This window comes from Pleurodeles waltl, chromosome 7, assembly GCF_031143425.1.
Source record: "Pleurodeles waltl isolate 20211129_DDA chromosome 7, aPleWal1.hap1.20221129, whole genome shotgun sequence".
In the NCBI taxonomy this organism is placed as follows: domain Eukaryota; kingdom Metazoa; phylum Chordata; class Amphibia; order Caudata; family Salamandridae; genus Pleurodeles; species Pleurodeles waltl.
Window position 1 is genome coordinate 1515238594 of NC_090446.1, and position 18298 is coordinate 1515256891.

The following is an 18298-nucleotide window of genomic DNA, read 5'->3' on the forward strand; positions in this document are numbered from 1 at the left end:
AAGCTCGAGGTACACTCCTGCTGTCCGAGGCTCGAGGTACACTCCTGGTGTCCGAGGCTCGAGGTACACTCCTGGTGTCCGAGGCTCGAGGTACACTCCTGGTGTCCGAGGCTCGAGGTACACTCCTGGTGTCCGAGGCTCGAGGTACACTCCTGGTGTCCGAGGTCTGAGGCTCGAGGTACAGTCCTGCTGAATGAGGATCGAGGTAAACTCCTGCTCTCTGAGGTGTGAGGTACACTCCTGCTCTCTGAGGCGTGAGGTACACTCCTGCTGTCTGAGGCTCGAGGTACAGGCCTGCTGTCTGAGGCTCGAGGTACAGGCCTGCTGTCTAACTCACAGGGTACAGTCCTATTGTCTAAGTCCAGAGGCACATTACTGCTGTCTGAGGCTCGAGGTACAGTCCTGCTGCCTAAGTCACAGGGTATGGTCCTTCTGTCCAGGTCATGGGGTACAGTCCTACTAAGGCTCAAGGCACAGTCCTTCTGTCTAAGTCATGAGGTACATTCCTTCTGACTAAGTCACAAGGCACAGACCGTCTGTCCAATTCCTGGGGTACAGTCCTGCTGTCTAAGGCTCGAGGTATAGTCCCCGTGTCTAAGTTGCGAGGTACACTCCTGCTCTCTGAGGCGTGAGGTACACTCCTGCTGTCTGATGCTTGAGGTACAGTCCTGTTGTCTAAGGCTTGAGGTACAGTCCTGCTGTCTGAGGCTCGAGGTTGTACAGTCCACCTTACCAGACAGTCTAACCTGCAAGCCTGACCTCATCTGCGAGGTTGGAGACAACCCAGGCAGACAGACATTCTGCTTAAGGTTGAAACCTATAAAACCTGTACCAGCCGATGCACGGCTCCTTTACTCAGAGGTTTGCACCTGTAAGGGATGCATTGAATGGGGAAAGCTCGGCTGTCTAACCCTGTAACACAGAACACCTGCCTAAACTGATGTCCATCTGCACAGATCTTGCCCAGTCCAGACAGCACAAGTGGAGGGATAGCTGTGCTGTCAGAGGACCGAGCCTGTGTAATATGAAGAATCAACTGTCTGAGGCCAGAATCTCATGACAAAACACCTCACTGAATCGCCACCATTTTCCTCGTATTCCACGATACTTATTTGGTTTGGATTGGAATCATTTTCAACATTGATCTTATGTGGCCCTGCAGCTTTGGTTCTATGACTGCAGCACTGCAGGGGATGCAGACCATGCAAATACTGTAACTATAGCGCTGCGGGGGACGCAGCTCATACAAATAATGTGACGACAATAGCACTGCAGGAGACGCCACCCATACAAATACTACGATGACTATAGTGCTGCAGGAGATGCCGCCCATACAAATACTGCGACGACTATAGCACTGCATGTGACGCAACCCATACATACAAATATTCTGACTATAGCACTGCAGGAGACGCCGCCCATACAAATACTGCAACGACTATAGTACTGCAGGAGACGCCACCCATACAAATACTGCAACGACTATAGCACTGCAGGTGACGCAGCCTATACAAATACTGCGAAGACAATAGCACTGCAGGAGACGCAGCCTATACAAATACTGCGAAGACAATAGCACTGCAGGAGACGCAGCCTATACAAATAGTGCGATGACAAAAGCACTGCAGGGGACGCAACCCATACAAATACTACGATGACTATAGTGCTGCAGGAGATGCCGCCCATACAAATACTGCAACGACTATAGCACTGCATGTGATGCAACCCATACATACAAATATTCTGACTATAGCACTGCAGGAGACGCCGCCCATACAAATACTGCAACGACTATAGTACTGCAGGAGACGCCGCCCATACAAATACTGCAACGACTATAGCACTGCAGGTGACGCAGCCTATACAAATACTGCGAAGACAATAGCACTGCAGGAGACGCAGCCTATACAAATAGTGCGATGACAAAAGCACTGCAGGGGACGCAACCCATACAAATACTGTGACAACTACAGCACATCAGGGGACGCAGCCCATACAAATACTGTAATGACTACAGCACTGCAGGGGACACAGCCCATACAAATACTGTGACAACTACAGCACATCAGGGGATGCAGCCCATACAAATACCGCAACGACTATAGTGCTGCAGGGGATGCCGCCCATACAAATAATGCTACAAAAACGTTGCCGGCGATGCAGCCCATTCAAATACTGTGACTACAGCACTGCAGGGGGATGCAGCCAATACAAATACTGCAACGATTACAGGACTGCAAGGGACGCAGCCCATACAAATACTGCAACTACAGCACTGCAGGGGACGCAACCCATACAAATACTGCAACAACTACAGCACTGCAGGAGACGCAGCCCATACAAATACTGTGACTATAATGCTGCAGGGGATGCAGCCCTTACAAACACTGCAATGACTACAGCACTGCAGGTACGCAGCCCATACAAATACTACAGCGAGTACAGCACTGCAGGGGGCGCAGCCCATACAAATACTGCGACTATAGCACTGCAGGGGACGCTGACCATACAAATACTGCAACGATTACAGCACTGCAAGGGACGCAGCCCAGACAAATACTGCAACGACTACAGTACGGCAGGGGACGCAGCCCATACAAATACTGCAACCATTACAGCACTGCAAGGGGCGCAGCCCATACAAATACTGCAACGACTACAGCACTGCAGGGGACGCAACCCATACAAATACTGGGACCACAATATCACTGCGGGGGACGCAGTTCATACAAATACTGCAACGACTACAGCACTGCATGGGACACAGCCCATACAAATACTGCAACGACTACAGAACTGCAGAAGATGCAGACCATACAAATACTGAGGTGACTAAAGCACTGCTGGAGACGGAACCCACAGGGGACGCAGCCCATACAAATACTGGGATGACAATAGCAATGCAGGGGACGCAGCTCATACAAATACTGCAATGACTACAGCACTGCAGGCAATGCAGCTAGAAATACTGCAACAACTACAGCACTGCAGGGGATACAGTCCATAAAACACTGCAAGGACTACAGCACTGCAGGGGACGCAGCCAATACAAATACAGCAACTATAGTGCTGCAGGGGACTCAGCCCATGCAAAAACTGCAACAACTACAGCACTGCAGGGGACGCAACCCATACAAATACTGCAACAACTACAGCACTGCAGAAGACGCAGCCCATACAAATACTGCGACTATAATGCTGCAGGGGATGCAGCCCATACAAATACTGCATGACTACAGCACTGCAGGGGACGTAGCCTTTACAAACCCTGCAATGACTACAGCACTGCAGGTACGCAGCCCATACAAATACTACTGCGACTATAGCACTGCAGTGGGCGCAGCCCATACAAATACTGTGACTACAGCACTGCAGGGTATGCAGCCCATACAAATACTGCAACTATAGCGCTACAGGGATGCAGCCCATACAAATACTGTGATGACCATAGTGCTGCAGGGGACGCAGCCCATACAAATACTGCAACGACTACAGCACTGTAGGTGACGCAACCCATACAAATACTGCGACTATAGAGCTGCAGGGGATGCAGCCCATACAAATACTGGGACCACAATAGCACCGCAGGGGACTCCGCTCATACAAATACTGCAATGACTACAACACTGCAGGGGACGCAGCCCATACAAATACTGCAACGACTACAGCAGTGCAGGGGACGCAGCCCATACAAATACAGCGACTATATCGCTGCAGGAGATGCAGCCCATGCAAATACTGCAACAATTACAGCACTGCAGTAGACACAGACCATACAAATACTGCGACTATAATGCTGCAGGGGATGCAGCCCATACAAATACTGCATTGACTACAGCACTGCAGGGGACGCAGCCTTTACAAACCCTGCAATGACTACAGCACTGCAGGGGACGCAGACCATACAAATACTGTGACTACAGCACTGCAGGGGGGCAAATACTGCAACAATTACAGCACTGCAGTAGACACAGACCATACAAATACTACGACTATAATGCTGCAGGGGATGCAGCCCATACAAATACTACAGCGACTACAGCACTGCAGGGGGCGCAGCCCACACAAATACTGTGACTACAGCACTGCAGGGGATGCAGACCATACAAATACTGCAACTATAGCGCTACAGGGATGCAGCTCATACAAATACTGTGACAACCCTTGACCCAAGGGTAGGTCGCTCCCCCTGCCGCTGCAGCTCCTCCAAGTTCCTGAGTTCCTGTGTTCCTGAGACCCACCTAACTGTAAGTACCCCCCTCCTCCCAGCCCCTCGCCCTGCCCCGCGCCACTCACCTTCTCTCCTGCACCTGCTTCTTTTTCCTCCTCTCTGTCTCTTCCTCCTCGCTCCCCCTCTGCAATCTTCTTCTGTGTTCTTCTGTTCTTCTCTTCTGTTCTTCTGTTCTTCCCTTCTGTTCTTCTGTGTTCTTCCGGTCTTCTGTGTTCTTCTTCTCTGTTCTTCTGTGTTGTTCTTCTCTGTTCTTCTCTGTTCTTCTCTGTTCTTCTGCTCTTCCGATCTTCTGTGCTTCTGTCTTCTGTTCTTCTGTCTTCGGTTCTTCTGTTCTTCTATTCTTCTGGTCTTCTGTCTTCTGGTCTTCTGTCTTCTGCTCTTCCGGTCTTCTGCTCTTCCGGTCTTCTGTCTTCTGTTCTTCTGTCTTCTGTTCTCCTGTCTTCGGCTCTTCTACCTCCTCCGTCTTCTTCCCCCGAGCCTGCCCTCCTGCTCCTTCCTCATCCCCCTCCCTCCCTCGCCTCCCCCTCTCTCACCCCTAGCTAACCCGTTCGCTATCTACCTCCCTCACTCCTCCTATCTTCCTATCTCTCTAGCTCCCTATCTCACTATCTAACTCCCCCACTCTCCACCTCCTCCTACCTACCTATCTGTCTATCTATCTATTTCCCTATCTATCGACTTCTCTATCTATTTTCTCTATCTATTTCTCTATCTCTCCCCCCCTCCCGCCACCCCCTCTACTACCTATCTCCCTATCCTCTCACTCTACCTCTCTCCCTCACCCACCTCTACAACCCCCCCTCCCCTATCTTCACAACCCTACTCCTATCTCTCTCCCTAATCTCCAAACCTCCTAACACTCACCCTCCTCCACCCTAAACCCCCTCCCCCAGCTCCTCTCACTCTACCTGTCCCCCCCCCTCCCTCGCGCTTTCCCGCCGCGACCTCCTGCACGCCCCCGCCGCCCCCCAGCTCCCATTCGCCCCCAGCTGACCCCTCCCCCCCCCTCCTACCTCTTATGGCGGCCGCTGCGCGACAGTGGTAGCGACCCTTGACCCAAGGGTAGGTCGCTCCCCCTGCCACTGCAGCTCCTCCAAGTTCCCGAGTTCCTGTGTTCCTGAGACCCACCTAACTGTAAGTACCCCCCTCCTCCCAGCCCCTCGCCCTGCCCCGCGCCACTCACCTTCTCTCCTGCACCTGCTTCTTTTTCCTCCTCTCTGTCTCTTCCTCCTCGCTCCCCCTCTGCAATCTTCTTCTGTGTTCTTCTGTTCTTCTCTTCTGTTCTTCTGTTCTTCCCTTCTGTTCTTCTGTGTTCTTCCGGTCTTCTGTGTTCTTCTTCTCTGTTCTTCTGTGTTCTTCTTCTCTGTTCTTCTCTGTTCTTCTCTGTTCTTCTGCTCTTCCGATCTTCTGTGCTTCTGTCCTCTGTTCTTCTGTCTTCGGTTCTTCTGGTCTTCTGTCTTCTGCTCTTCCGGTCTTCTGTCTTCTGTTCTTCTGTCTTCTGTTCTCCTGTCTTCGGCTCTTCTACCTCCTCCGTCTTCTTCCCCCGAGCCTGCCCTCCTGCTCCTTCCTCATCCCCCTCCCTCACTCGCCTCCCCCTCTCTCACCCCTAGCTAACCCGTTCGCTATCTACCTCCCTCACTCCTCCTATCTTCCTATCTCTCTAGCTCCCTATCTCACTATCTAACTCCCCCACTCTCCACCTCCTCCTACCTACCTATCTGTCTATCTATCTATTTCCCTATCTATAGACTTCTCTATCTATTTTCTCTATCTATTTCTCTATCTCTCCCCCCCTCCCGCCACCCCCTCTACTACCTATCTCCCTATCCTCTCACTCTACCTCTCTCCCTCACCCACCTCTACAACCCCCCCTCCCCTATCTTCACAACCCTACTCCTATCTCTCTCCCTAATCTCCAAACCTCCTAACACTCACCCTCCTCCACCCTAAACCCCCTCCCCCAGCTCCTCTCACTCTACCTGTCCCCCCCCTCCCTCGCGCTTTCCCGCCGCGACCTCCTGCACGCCCCCGCCCCCCAGCTCCCATTCGCCCCCAGCTGACCCCTCCCCCCCCTCCTACCTCTTATGGCGGCCGCTGCGCGACTGCGCAGCGGGCACGCCGCTGGCGCGCCGGAGGCGCGCCAGAGGCAAGCCCGCCTGCGCCCGTCCGCGCCTGGCCCGCGCCCAGCGCCACGACCCCTGGTCCCCAGCTCCCCCAAGCCCCGCTGATCCGCTACGACCCCACCACCCTCCACGCCCTCAACCCAGGGCGCTCCAAAACCTGCTTCCTAGCTCACCCCAAACGCACCCATGGACCCTTCGCCTGCAACTCCTGCAAACGCATCTTCCACCACGCAACTACCACGACCACAAGCCCACGCGCCATCAACCACCTCAAGTGCATCCTGATCAACGCTCGTTCCGTCCACAAGCACGCCGTTGAACTTTGGGACCTCCTGGACTCCACAGCCCCGGACGTCGCCTTCATCACGGAGACATGGATGAACGCCTCCTCTGCTCCAGACATCGCTACCCGCCATCCCCGAAGGCTACAAGATCTCCAGAAAAGACCGCACCAACCAAGTAGGAGGAGGTGTCGCCATCATCTTCAAAGACTCCATCAGCGTCACCACCTCCACCGAAGACCCCCCCTCGCCGCTGAACACCTGCATTTTCAGATTCGCACCGACCCAAGGACCACCCTCAGAGGATCCCTCGTCTACCGTCCTCCCGGACCTCGCGCCTCTTTCAGCGACGCCATCGCCGACTTCATCTCCCCGCACGCCCTCGCCTCACCGGACTACATCCTCCTAGGCGACCTCAACTTCCATCTGGAACAAAACAACGACCCCAACACCACCACCCTGCTCGACAACCTCGCCAACCTCGGCCTCAAACAACTGGTGAACACCGCCACCCACATCGCCGGACACACGCTCGACCCTATCTTCTCCGCCAGCAAACACGTCTTCTTCAGCCACACCTCTGCCCTACACTGGACCGACCACAGCTGCGTCCACTTCACATTCCGACGCGAGACCTCCCACCTCCGCACTCAACCCACCCCTCGTCGACAGTGGAACAAGATCCCTGAAGAGCAACTCTTCTCCGCTCTCGCCGCCAACCAACCCACCCTCACCACCGACCCCAACGACGCAGCTCTCAACCTCACAAACTGGATCTCCAACTGCGCTGACAACCTTGCTCCCCTCAAACGCACGCATCGACAGACCAACACCAAAAAACCTCTCTGGTTCTCTGACACCCTCAAAGAATCAAAGAAAACTTGTCGTGCCCTTGAGAAGGCCTGGCGCAAGGACCACACCGCAGACAACATGACCGCCCTCAAGAACGCTACACGCGAACACCACCACCTGATCCGCACTGCCAAAAGGAACTTTTTCACCGACAGACTAGACAAAAACAGCCACAACAGCAGAGAACTCTTCAGCATCGTCAAAGAGTTCTCCAACCCCAGCGCCAGCGCCAACGCCGTCACGCCCTCACAGGATTTGTGCGAATCCCTCGCCACTTTCTTCCATCGCAAGATCAGCGACCTCCACAACAGCTTCGGACACCAGACCCAACCATACACCACTGAACCCGCTTCCCCGGACATCACCCTCAACAACTGGACCCACATCAACACGGAAGAAACCAAATCCATCATGAACTCTATCCACTCCGGCGCCCCTTCGGACCCCTGCCCGCACTTCATCTTTAACAAAGCCGACGACATCATCGCCCCGCACCTCCAGACCGTCATCAACTCTTCTTTTTCTTCTGCTACCTTCCCCGAATGCTGGAAGCACGCTGAAGTCAACGCCCTACTAAAGAAACCTACGGCTGACCCAAGCGACCTGAAAAACTTCCGCCCCATCTCTCTTCTACCTTTCCCAGCCAAGGTAATAGAAAAGACCGTCAACAAACAGCTGACCACCTTCCTGGAAGACAACAACCTGCTCGACCCTTCACAAACCGGATTCCGAACCAACCACAGCACGGAAACCGCCCTCATCTCAGTCACAGACGACATCAGAACCCTGATGGACAACGGTGAAACAGTCGCCCTCATTCTCCTCGACCTCTCAGCTGCCTTTGACACCGTCTGTCACCACACCCTAATCACCCGCCTACGCTCCACCGGGATCCAAGGCCAGGCCCTGGACTGGATCGCCTCCTTCCTCGCTAACCGCTCCCAAAGAGTTTACCTCCCTCCGTTTCGCTCAGAACCCACCAAGATCATCTGCGGCGTACCTCAAGGCTCATCGCTCAGCCCGACACTCTTCAATGTCTACATGAGCCCCCTCGCCGACATCGTACGCAAGCATGACATCATCATCACCTCCTACGCCGACGACACCCAACTTGTACTCTCCCTCACCAAGGACCCCGCCAGCGCCAAGACCAACCTACAAGAGGGTATGAAGGACGTCGCAGATTGGATGAGGCTCAGCCGCCTAAAGCTGAACTCTGAAAAAACGGAAGTCCTCATCCTCGGCAACACCCCGTCCGCCTGGGACGACTCCTGGTGGCCCACGGCCCTCGGCACCGCACCGACCCCCGCAGACCACGCCCGCAACCTCGGCTTCATCTTGGACCCTCTTCTCACCATGACCAAGCAAGTCAACGCCGTGTCCTCCGCCTGCTTCCTCACTCTCCGCATGCTCCGCAAGATCTTCCGCTGGATCCCCGCCGACACCAGAAAAACCGTGACCCACGCCCTTGTCACGAGTCGCCTGGACTACGGCAACACCCTCTACGCCGGGACCACCGCCAAACTCCAAAACCGCCTGCAACGCATCCAAAACGCCTCGGCCCGCCTCATCCTCGACGTACCCCGCAACAGCCACATCTCCGCACACCTGAGACACCTGCATTGGCTCCCAGTCAGCAAAAGGATCACCTTCCGTCTTCTCACCCACGCACACAAAGCCCTCCACAACAAGGGACCGGAATACCTCAACAGACGCCTCAGCTTCTACGTCCCCACCCGCCCCCTCCGCTCCGCTGGCCTCGCACTTGCTGCCGTCCCTCGCACCCGCCGCTCCACGGCGGGTGGGAGATCTTTCTCCTTCCTGGCGGCCAAGACCTGGAACTCCCTCCCCACCAGCCTCAGGACCACCCAGGACCACTCCGCTTTCCGGAGACTCCTAAAGACTTGGCTGTTCGAGCAGCGATAACCCCCCCCTTTCCCCCCTAGCGCCTTGAGACCCGCACGGGTGAGTAGCGCGCTTTATAAATGTTAATGATTTGATTTGATTTGAACCATAGTGCTGCAGGGGACGCAGCCCATACAAATACTGCAACAACGACAGTACTGCAGGGGACGCGGCCCATACAAATACTGCAAGGACTACAGCACTGCAGGGGACGCAGTCGATATAAATACTGCAACGACTACAGCACTTCAGGGGAGGCAGCCCATATAATTACTGCAACGACTACAGCACTGCAGGGGATGCAGCTGGAAATACTGCAACAACTAGAGCACTGCAGGGGATTCAGACCATACGAATAGTGCAACAACTACAGCACTGCAGGGGACGCAGCCCATATAAATACTGCAACGACTACAGCACTGCAGGCGACGCAGCTAGAAATACTGCAAGGACTACAGCACTGCAGGAGACACAACCCATACAAATACAGCAACGACTACAGCACTGCAGAGGACGCAGCCCATATAAATACTCCAACAACTACAGGACTGCAGGGGACGCAACCCATACAAATACTGCGACTATAATGCTGAAGGGGATGCAGCCCATACAAATACTGCAACGACTACAGCTAAGCAGGGGACGCAGCCCTTACAAACAATGAAATGACTACAGCACTACAGGTACGCAGCCCATACAAATACTACAGCGACTACAGCACTGCAGGGGGCACAGACCATACAAATACTGTGACTACAGCACTGCAGGGGATGCAGCCCATACAAATACTGCGGCTATGGCGCTGCAGGGGATGCAGCCCATACAAATACTGCGGCTATGGCGCTGCAGGGGATGCAGCCCATACAAATACTGTGACAATCATAGTGCTGCAGGGAACGCAGCCCATACAAATACTGTGACGACTATAGCACTGCAGGAGATGCAGCCCATACAAATACTTTGACGACTATAGTGCTGAAGGGGATGCAGCCCATACAAATACTGCTACTACAGCACTGCAGAGGACCCAGCCCGTACAAATACTGTGACAACTATAGCGCTGCAGGGGACGCAGTCCCTACAAATACTGCGACGACTATAGCGCTGCAGGGGACACAGGGGACACAGCCCATACAACTACTAAGATGACTTTACCGCTGCAGGTGGTGCAGTCCATACAAAGACTGCAACGACTATAGAACTGCAGCTGGTGCAGCCCATACAAATACTAAAATGACTATAGTGCTGCAGTGGGTTCAGCCCATGAAAAATACTGCAATAACTAGAGTTTTGCAAAGCGGCAGTCAATATAGTGGTTCAGAATGATTTAAAGCAAAAATGCTTGTGCCTTTGTGCTTGGAACTTAAATATAAAACACATGCATGACTGTAGGATTGCAGGGGGGTAGTAGGTGGCAGGCAATTGTTGCAAAAGCACCAATAGTGCTGCAGGGGGTGAAACGGATACAAAAAGAACAAATAAACACTTAAGACTTTTCTCAAGCATCCATATGTGCTGCACTCTCTCAAAAGGTTGCTCTGTGAAATAAAACATGTCACGTGCCTGTAGATGGCAGGATATGTGAACTCTGTACCAGAAAGATGGAGAAGGCATTGGTCTACACCACGATTCAGTGCATGCTGGCAAACGTTTGACAAGATTTTGCATTTTTCTGCTGCTGGTTTACTTTTCACTTCCTCCTAAGAAGCCCGCCCATACCATTTCCATGTAGCGAGATGGGCCGGTCTGCAGGTCGCAGGTGTGTGGAGTCACCTCGCCTCCTTGGCAGGCTGTTCGTCCTCTGCACAGCTGTGGACCCCTGTGGTGGAAGAGAGGTCAGAGGTCAAGGGACAGCACCAGTACATCTTTCACAGGCCCACTTAAGCACTGCTGTGGTAAATGCACTGGGCACAAACGCACAAATCATTCAAAGGCAACAGCATAATTATGTTCTGCATTAAGAGGGGAGGGCAACTGAGCAGCACCCCCTCCCAGCTAGAGACAGCAGTGCTAGACAGCCCTTAAAGAGCGGGAAAGGAACCGTGTCATTCAACCAACACTAGAAACTTACATTTTCAAAATCTACCAAAGTCTTTGGAAAACTCTGTGTGCAGCGAGGCCTGGGCAGGATGGAAAAACTGGAAACCGGCCTTTTTAGTCAAGCCCAGAACAGCGAGGGCAGAAGAGGTACTTGGCCTGGTCTACAAGCTCAATGGAGTTCTACATTTTGGCACTAGATATGGTTTACCATCTGATAAAGGTAGAATTATGGCCAGCCATCATCAGCAGGCAGTGGCCCCTGGGCCTTCGAGCAGATGTTTTTAGTTCCACGTGTGGCACTGCATGTCCTAGAAAGGGGAAGCTCGAAGAAAATAACTTTGGGCCACATCTACAAATGTTTTTAGTGGTCACAAATGGCTAATTGGTCAATTTGCTACAACTAAATTGCCTCTTGACATGTACCAACCCTATTTTGCAAATCGCAAATAAGTGTTCGTGAGTCGGTATTATGAAGGGGCATGTTAAAGCCGTCCCTTCCTAATAGGGAGTCACAGGTGAATGTTGTTGGAGGTTGGCCCGCTATGTAGTATGCAAAACCAAGCACACTATGCAGAGGGCTCAGGCAACCACACGTTGGTTTCCAGAGGTAAAAATCAGACCACCTAATGCTCCAATTTTTAAGGTAGCTGGTCGAGCAGTTAGGCTAATCCAGGAGATGTGCTAAGTATTTGCTGTACTCACAAATCCAATCATGCACCACTCACACTCAATGAATAACTCAAGACCAGAATGTATAAAAAATACTTCAGAATTCTATGTAATTTTTAAGACCAAAGTCTTTAGAATACGTTAAGTACTTTTCTTGTTATGACTTTTTAAAGTTTTATCAAGTTAGTCTTTCTGTGCATAATTATGCACCATAGGAATCAATAGACAGTCACTTAAAAAATGCATTGAAAATCGCACAGTTGAGTTACCAGTCTCTTCTTTTGCAGGGTGGTCGCAGCAGTTGGTGGGCACAGTGTGACAGCTGGAGAGTCTTGGGCAGCTCCTGGTTCCGGCGGGAGCGCGTTGGAGAGGTTCTTGGCACAGGGCTACCTGAAGGGGCTACTTGGAGAAGGAGCTGGTTTGCAGATTTAGATTTCGTGCCTGAGGTCCCCTTGGGCCGATGAGGTCGCAAGGGGTTGAGGACCCGGGACACACAGCAGATCCTACGATGCAAGGCCCAGGGCGGCCAGGTGCAGGGTGTTTTGGAGGTCTTGGATGCTGTGCACAACGGAGTCCACTGGAGCTAGAGGGGAGTCTCTTTGTGGGCAACTTACAGGACAACAGGGGCACTCTGATCAGAAGTCAAGGGTGTTCCTGAAGTCCCTCGACTGGGGCTTCCTCCTGATCCTTTTTCAGTCCTGGGAGAGCTGGTTTTTCATTGGTCCGGTGTCATCAGACCAGTACCCAGGGTACTGCTGTAACTCGGCCACTAGGGGGCGCAGTGCCAACAACCTTGGCACAGTTGTGGGGCACTTGCGGGTGGTCACTGGTGTTTCGTCGGGTCTGGCTGTGACTTCCGGTCGCGGAGATATCAGTGATTCAGCTAAGTGATCCTCACTGGTTTGTTGGTCCTTTGCAGGTTTCTTGCTTTTCTTGAGTGGTGCCTCCACTCAGGAGGGAAATCTAGGGTGATCCTTGAAGCCTTGAGGTCTCCTGGGTTTCTTGGTGTTGGTCCAGTGTTCAGCTCCTCTGCAGTCACAGTTGGTGCAGCAAGCAGGGGTCTTGGTGCCTCTTCTGGTGCAGCAGGTCCTCTGTTCTCATCCTGGCGGGTTCTTTGGTGCTAGTCTTCTTTTCTTCTTGGGATCCTTTTTCAAATCTAAATTCTTGGTCTAGGAGAGCCCACTAAATACTGAATTTAGTGGGCGTTTTAGCCTGGTAGTGCCCAATGGGATGCTTACCCTTGGGTGGCTACACCCACTACAGTGACTACTTCCTGTGACAAGGGTCACTTCCCTAAACCTGATTGGCTATGTTCCTCCATTCCAAGATGGAGAAAAATGAAATGAAGGCTCCACTTCACCTGCAAGCCCCTTAGGGGTGGTGCAGGCTAGGTGAGGCCACTCCTCCTACCCTTTGAGTGGTTTCCGCCTTTGCTCCCTCAAAGAGTGGGGATTTGCAAAGGAAGAGGCCATCTGCTGCTAGCTTCAGGCCTTGGGGTCGAGTTTCAAGGGCGGCAGCCCTTTGACACTCACTGCCAGGGCAGTGCACATTCCTGAGGGAGGGGGAGTTAGCTTCTCCACCCAGGAAGGGCTTTGTTTCACAAACCAGAGAGGCAGGATTTGTGCATTGGCTGTCTGGATGTGGCAGGCTTTCTGGAACGAGTCAGAAGACACAACTTCCACAAGGGCATGAAAGCAGTCGCCAACTGGATGAGAGAGAGCTGCCTTCAACTCAACACAAACAAGACCGAGGTACTCATCCTGGGCCCGCAACCCAATGCTTGGAGCAACTCCTGGTGGCCACCCACCCACGGAAACCCCCCACCCCGCCAGCCAAGCCCACAACCTCGAAATCATCCTGGACCCCGAACTCAGCATGAACTATCAGATCAACTCAATCACCTCCACCTGCATCTGCACTCTCCGCCTGCTACCCAAGACCTTCAAATGGATCCCCTTTGAGCATAGAAAGACCGTCACACACGCCCTCATCACCAGCAGGCTGGACTACTGCAACGCACTCTACGCCGGAATCAACATAAAACTCACCCGCAAATTGCGAAACATCCAGAACGCCGCTGCCAGATTGATCCTCGACCTACAACAACACTGCCACATCGCACAACACCTACGCACACTGCACTGGCTCCCCAATGCCAGTGACTCAACTTCCACGTACCCCGCAGGGCCCTATGCTCAGCCCAGCTCTCTCTCTCGTAGAAGTACCCCGCATCCGGAAAGGAGGATGGATTTATAATTCTGAGTTGTTTGATATGAAACAACCCAGGGTTCAGTGTAGCTTTTATGTAGTTGGGAAACTCGTATTGACCAGTGTCCAGCACATATATTAAAATGGCTGCTCTGTTCACTCACTATGCCCCAGGTTTCGCAAGGACACAGTGGGGGCATATTGCTCATTCAATTATGCCCTCACATATAGTATGGTGCACCCTGCCTTAGGGCTGGAAGACCTGCTAGACGGGTGACTTACCCATAACATATGCAGTGTAGGGTGGACAGGACACACAGAGTGTGCCATGTAGAGTTTGTATTTTCGGTTTGTACCAGGTCACTCAGCCTGCTATGGCAGTGCTGGGTGCATCTGGATGCATAGCTCTTGAGGGTGGCACAATCAGTGCTGCTGCCCTCAGGGGCTTACCCATAGTACCCCATGCCCTGGGTACCTAGGTACCTTTAACTAGGGACTTATAGTGGTAGCTAAAGGTGTATCCAATTACTTTTACCATGTTTTAGGGAAAGAACATTGGCACTGGGAACCTGGTTAGCAGGATCCCAATGCACTCCAGTCCAAGTTGTATTCAGAAACCGGGCAAAACGTGGGGGGTACTGCAACAAGGAGCCCGTCTCTCACAAATGTATGGATGTTTTATGACTGAAATGTGTTCACAAAACTTTCATCTTTTACCAACTCCAAGAAGGAGATGGTAACCCATTCACAAACGGGAAGGGGCCCACTCAAGGGATCCCTTGCCCTTTGTAAACGTAGGCGCCAGCATGTTTTTAAGAGTAGCCAGTGGTCCCTTGGACCACTGGCTACTCTTAAGAAAGGAAAAGAACACTTTTAATTTTAAATTTTAGAATGCATTCCATTTTACTTTAAGGAAAACAGGCTGCCTTTCAAAAACTAAATTGCTTTATTTAAAAAGCAGTCACAGACATGGTGGTCTGCTGACTCCAGCATGCCACCATTCATGTGAATGCAGGCCATTCCCAATTACAGCCTGCCTCACAAATATGGACGAGACAGGTCCCTTGCGACTCATTTGGGAATCACAAAAAGTGTCTGAGACACTGTTGTACATCGCATTTTGCAACTTCCTAATTGCAAGTCGCAAAAACTCGAAATTAGAAATCACAAAATGCAGCAATAGTACGTGTGGCCCCTAATTCGGAGAGCTGGTGAATGTCAGGGTGAACTCGGCAGCAGACGTGGGCCCTGGCAACGACCTCCGGTCCACCTTCTGTGAACAAGTCACACAACCTGTCCCCTAAACCGAATCTGGAGAGGAAGAAATGTGGGAGGACCCCATATGACAAAAATAAGACACCCTAAAAACTTCCAAGGACCAACCCTACTGCATGGATGAAGCCCCCCACCCCAATTATCACAGCCAAAAAAGTATATATTCATCACCTGTTTTTCAGCAATGCACATTTATGTTGTATTTACAAAAATACACCTACTGCATCCATCTACAACACATACACGCACACACAATACTTCAATGCAATAAGAGATCGTTCCTCGTATTAAAAACTGTTTTAAAAAATATTTTTTTCCATTTTGAACTGGAACAGGGAAATCGCCTCGTGTGTTCAGGATAAACAGCGAATCGTGAGGGTCCTATAGGAAAGCCTCTTGTTATCATGGTAGCACATTAACGTACATTTGCTTGTTGTGTGGGTTTAAAAGGTTTTTAAAAACAAGCATTGACAATACCAAGGAGTGAAGCTTGCCTGCACTACTTACAATAGACACACGGTGGTGCCAATATTCCTTTTATCCCAGGCCATGAACAGAAAAGTACCTGCTTTGCCTACGACATAAAAAGTAAACAGCGCATACTTCTGCAAAAGTCAGCAGTAGGAGTATTAATGCTAGCAACAGCAAAAAGCTAAAGTTGTCTGAAGCAAGACGCTAAAAAAATAAAATATTTCACAAAAGAGAATAGGAATGCTATTAGCTCTTCACTACATATTGGTTTATAGTTTTTGTAGTTTCAAGAAAGGCATCACAGCGCTGTAACCTATCACTAAGTTCAGCTAATACTTAAGTAAATAATGAGAGCTGGACAGCTTAATGTTGCAGTGCATCTGATGTGTACTCACTTCATATTGCATCCATGGGTATGTTTGTCAGTAACCTGTGTGCACTGCTAACATACAGAGTTACAGATGTGTACCCACTTCATAAAAGCATCCATGGGTACGTTTGTCAGTAACCTGTGTGTGCACTGCTAACAGAGAGTTACAGATGTGCACCCTCTCATATTGCATCCATGGGTACGCTTGTCAGTACTGTGTGCGCACTGCTAACAGACAGAGTCACAGACGTGTACTCACTTCATATTGCATCCATGGGTATGTTTGTCAGTAGCCTGTGTGCACTGCTAACATACAGAGTTACAGATGTGTACCCTGCTAACATACAGAGTTACAGACGTGTACCCTCTTCATAAAGCATCCATGGGTATGTTTTTCAGTAACCTGTGTGTGCACTGCTAACATACAGAGTTACAGATGTGTACCCTGCTAACATACAGAGTTACAGACGTGTACCCACTTCATATTGCATCCAGGGGTAAGTTTTTCGGTAACCTGTGTGTGCACTGCTAACAGACAGAGTTACAGATGTGTACACACTTCATATTGCATCCATGGGTACGTCTGTCAGTAACCTGTGTGTGCACTGCTAACATACAGAGTTACAGATGTGTACCCTGCTAACATACAGAGTTACAGACGTGTACCCTCTTCATAAAGCATCCATGGGTATGTTTTTCAGTAACCTGTGTGTGCACTGCTAACATACAGAGTTACAGATGTGTACCCTGCTAACATACAGAGTTACAGACGTGTACCCACTTCATATTGCATCCAGGGGTAAGTTTTTCGGTAACCTGTGTGTGCACTGCTAACATACAGAGTTACAGATGTGTACCCTGCTAACATACAGAGTTACAGACGTGTACCCACTTCATATTGCATCCAGGGGTAAGTTTTTCGGTAACCTGTGTGTGCACTGCTAACAGACAGAGTTACAGATGTGTACACACTTCATATTGCATCCATGGGTACGTCTGTCAGTAACCTGTGTGTGCACTGCTAACATACAGAGTTACAGATGTGTACCCTGCTAACATACAGAGTTACAGACGTGTACCCACTTCATATTGCATCCAGGGGTAAGTTTTTCGGTAACCTGTGTGTGCACTGCTAACAGACAGAGTTACAGATGTGTACACACTTCATATTGCATCCATGGGTACGTCTGTCAGTAACCTGTGTGTGCACTGCTAACATACAGAGTTACAGACGTGTACCCTCTTCATAAAGCATCCATGGGTATGTTTTTCAGTAACCTGTGTGTGCACTGCTAACAGACAGAGTTACAGATGTGTACCCTGCTAACATACAGAGTTACAGACGTGTACCCACTTCATATTGCATCCAGGGGAAAGTTTTTCAGTAACCTGTGTGTGCACTGCTAACAGACAGAGTTACAGATGTGTACACACTTCATATTGCATCCATGGGTACGTCTGTCAGTAACCTGTGTGTGCACTGCTAACATACAGCGTTACAGATGTGTGCCCTGCTAACGGAGTTACAGCAGGGAGCTGCACATAACCTCATACTCTGAGGTCTGCCTCCTGCTGTCTCAGCCTTTCATCTTTGAAGATGAGAAACCATGCACCCTAAAGTTCAGAAATGGTGTTCTCCACGAAGGAAGAAGCTATTTTAAGGCCCTGTTGGATGGCATTTGTACTTTTGTTATTTCCACCTGTATTTGCCCACATTTACATGTTACCTGCTTTATCTGGATTTATCCATACTTATTTTTTTTTTCCGTGAAACAATATTGCAAATAGTATTTGTCCACATCTATACAAAATATGAGTTTTTGTACTAATGAGCTAAATGCAGTAGAAACATTTATTTTAGAACTATTTAACT

At 50.9% G+C, this 18298-nt stretch overlaps 1 protein-coding gene across 6 annotated transcripts in view; it reads right to left on the bottom strand.

Annotated features, from left to right (window-relative positions):
- PHLDB3 (pleckstrin homology like domain family B member 3) overlaps nt 1-18298 on the bottom strand; it is a 166158-nt gene that overhangs the window by 38802 nt on the left and 109058 nt on the right. For all 6 annotated transcript variants that reach the window (XM_069201320.1, XM_069201318.1, XM_069201316.1 and 3 more), the window contains one exon: nt 11112-11211. In XM_069201320.1, the coding sequence (XP_069057421.1) occupies nt 11112-11211 (100 nt within the window). The remainder of the gene's footprint in view (nt 1-11111; nt 11212-18298) is intronic.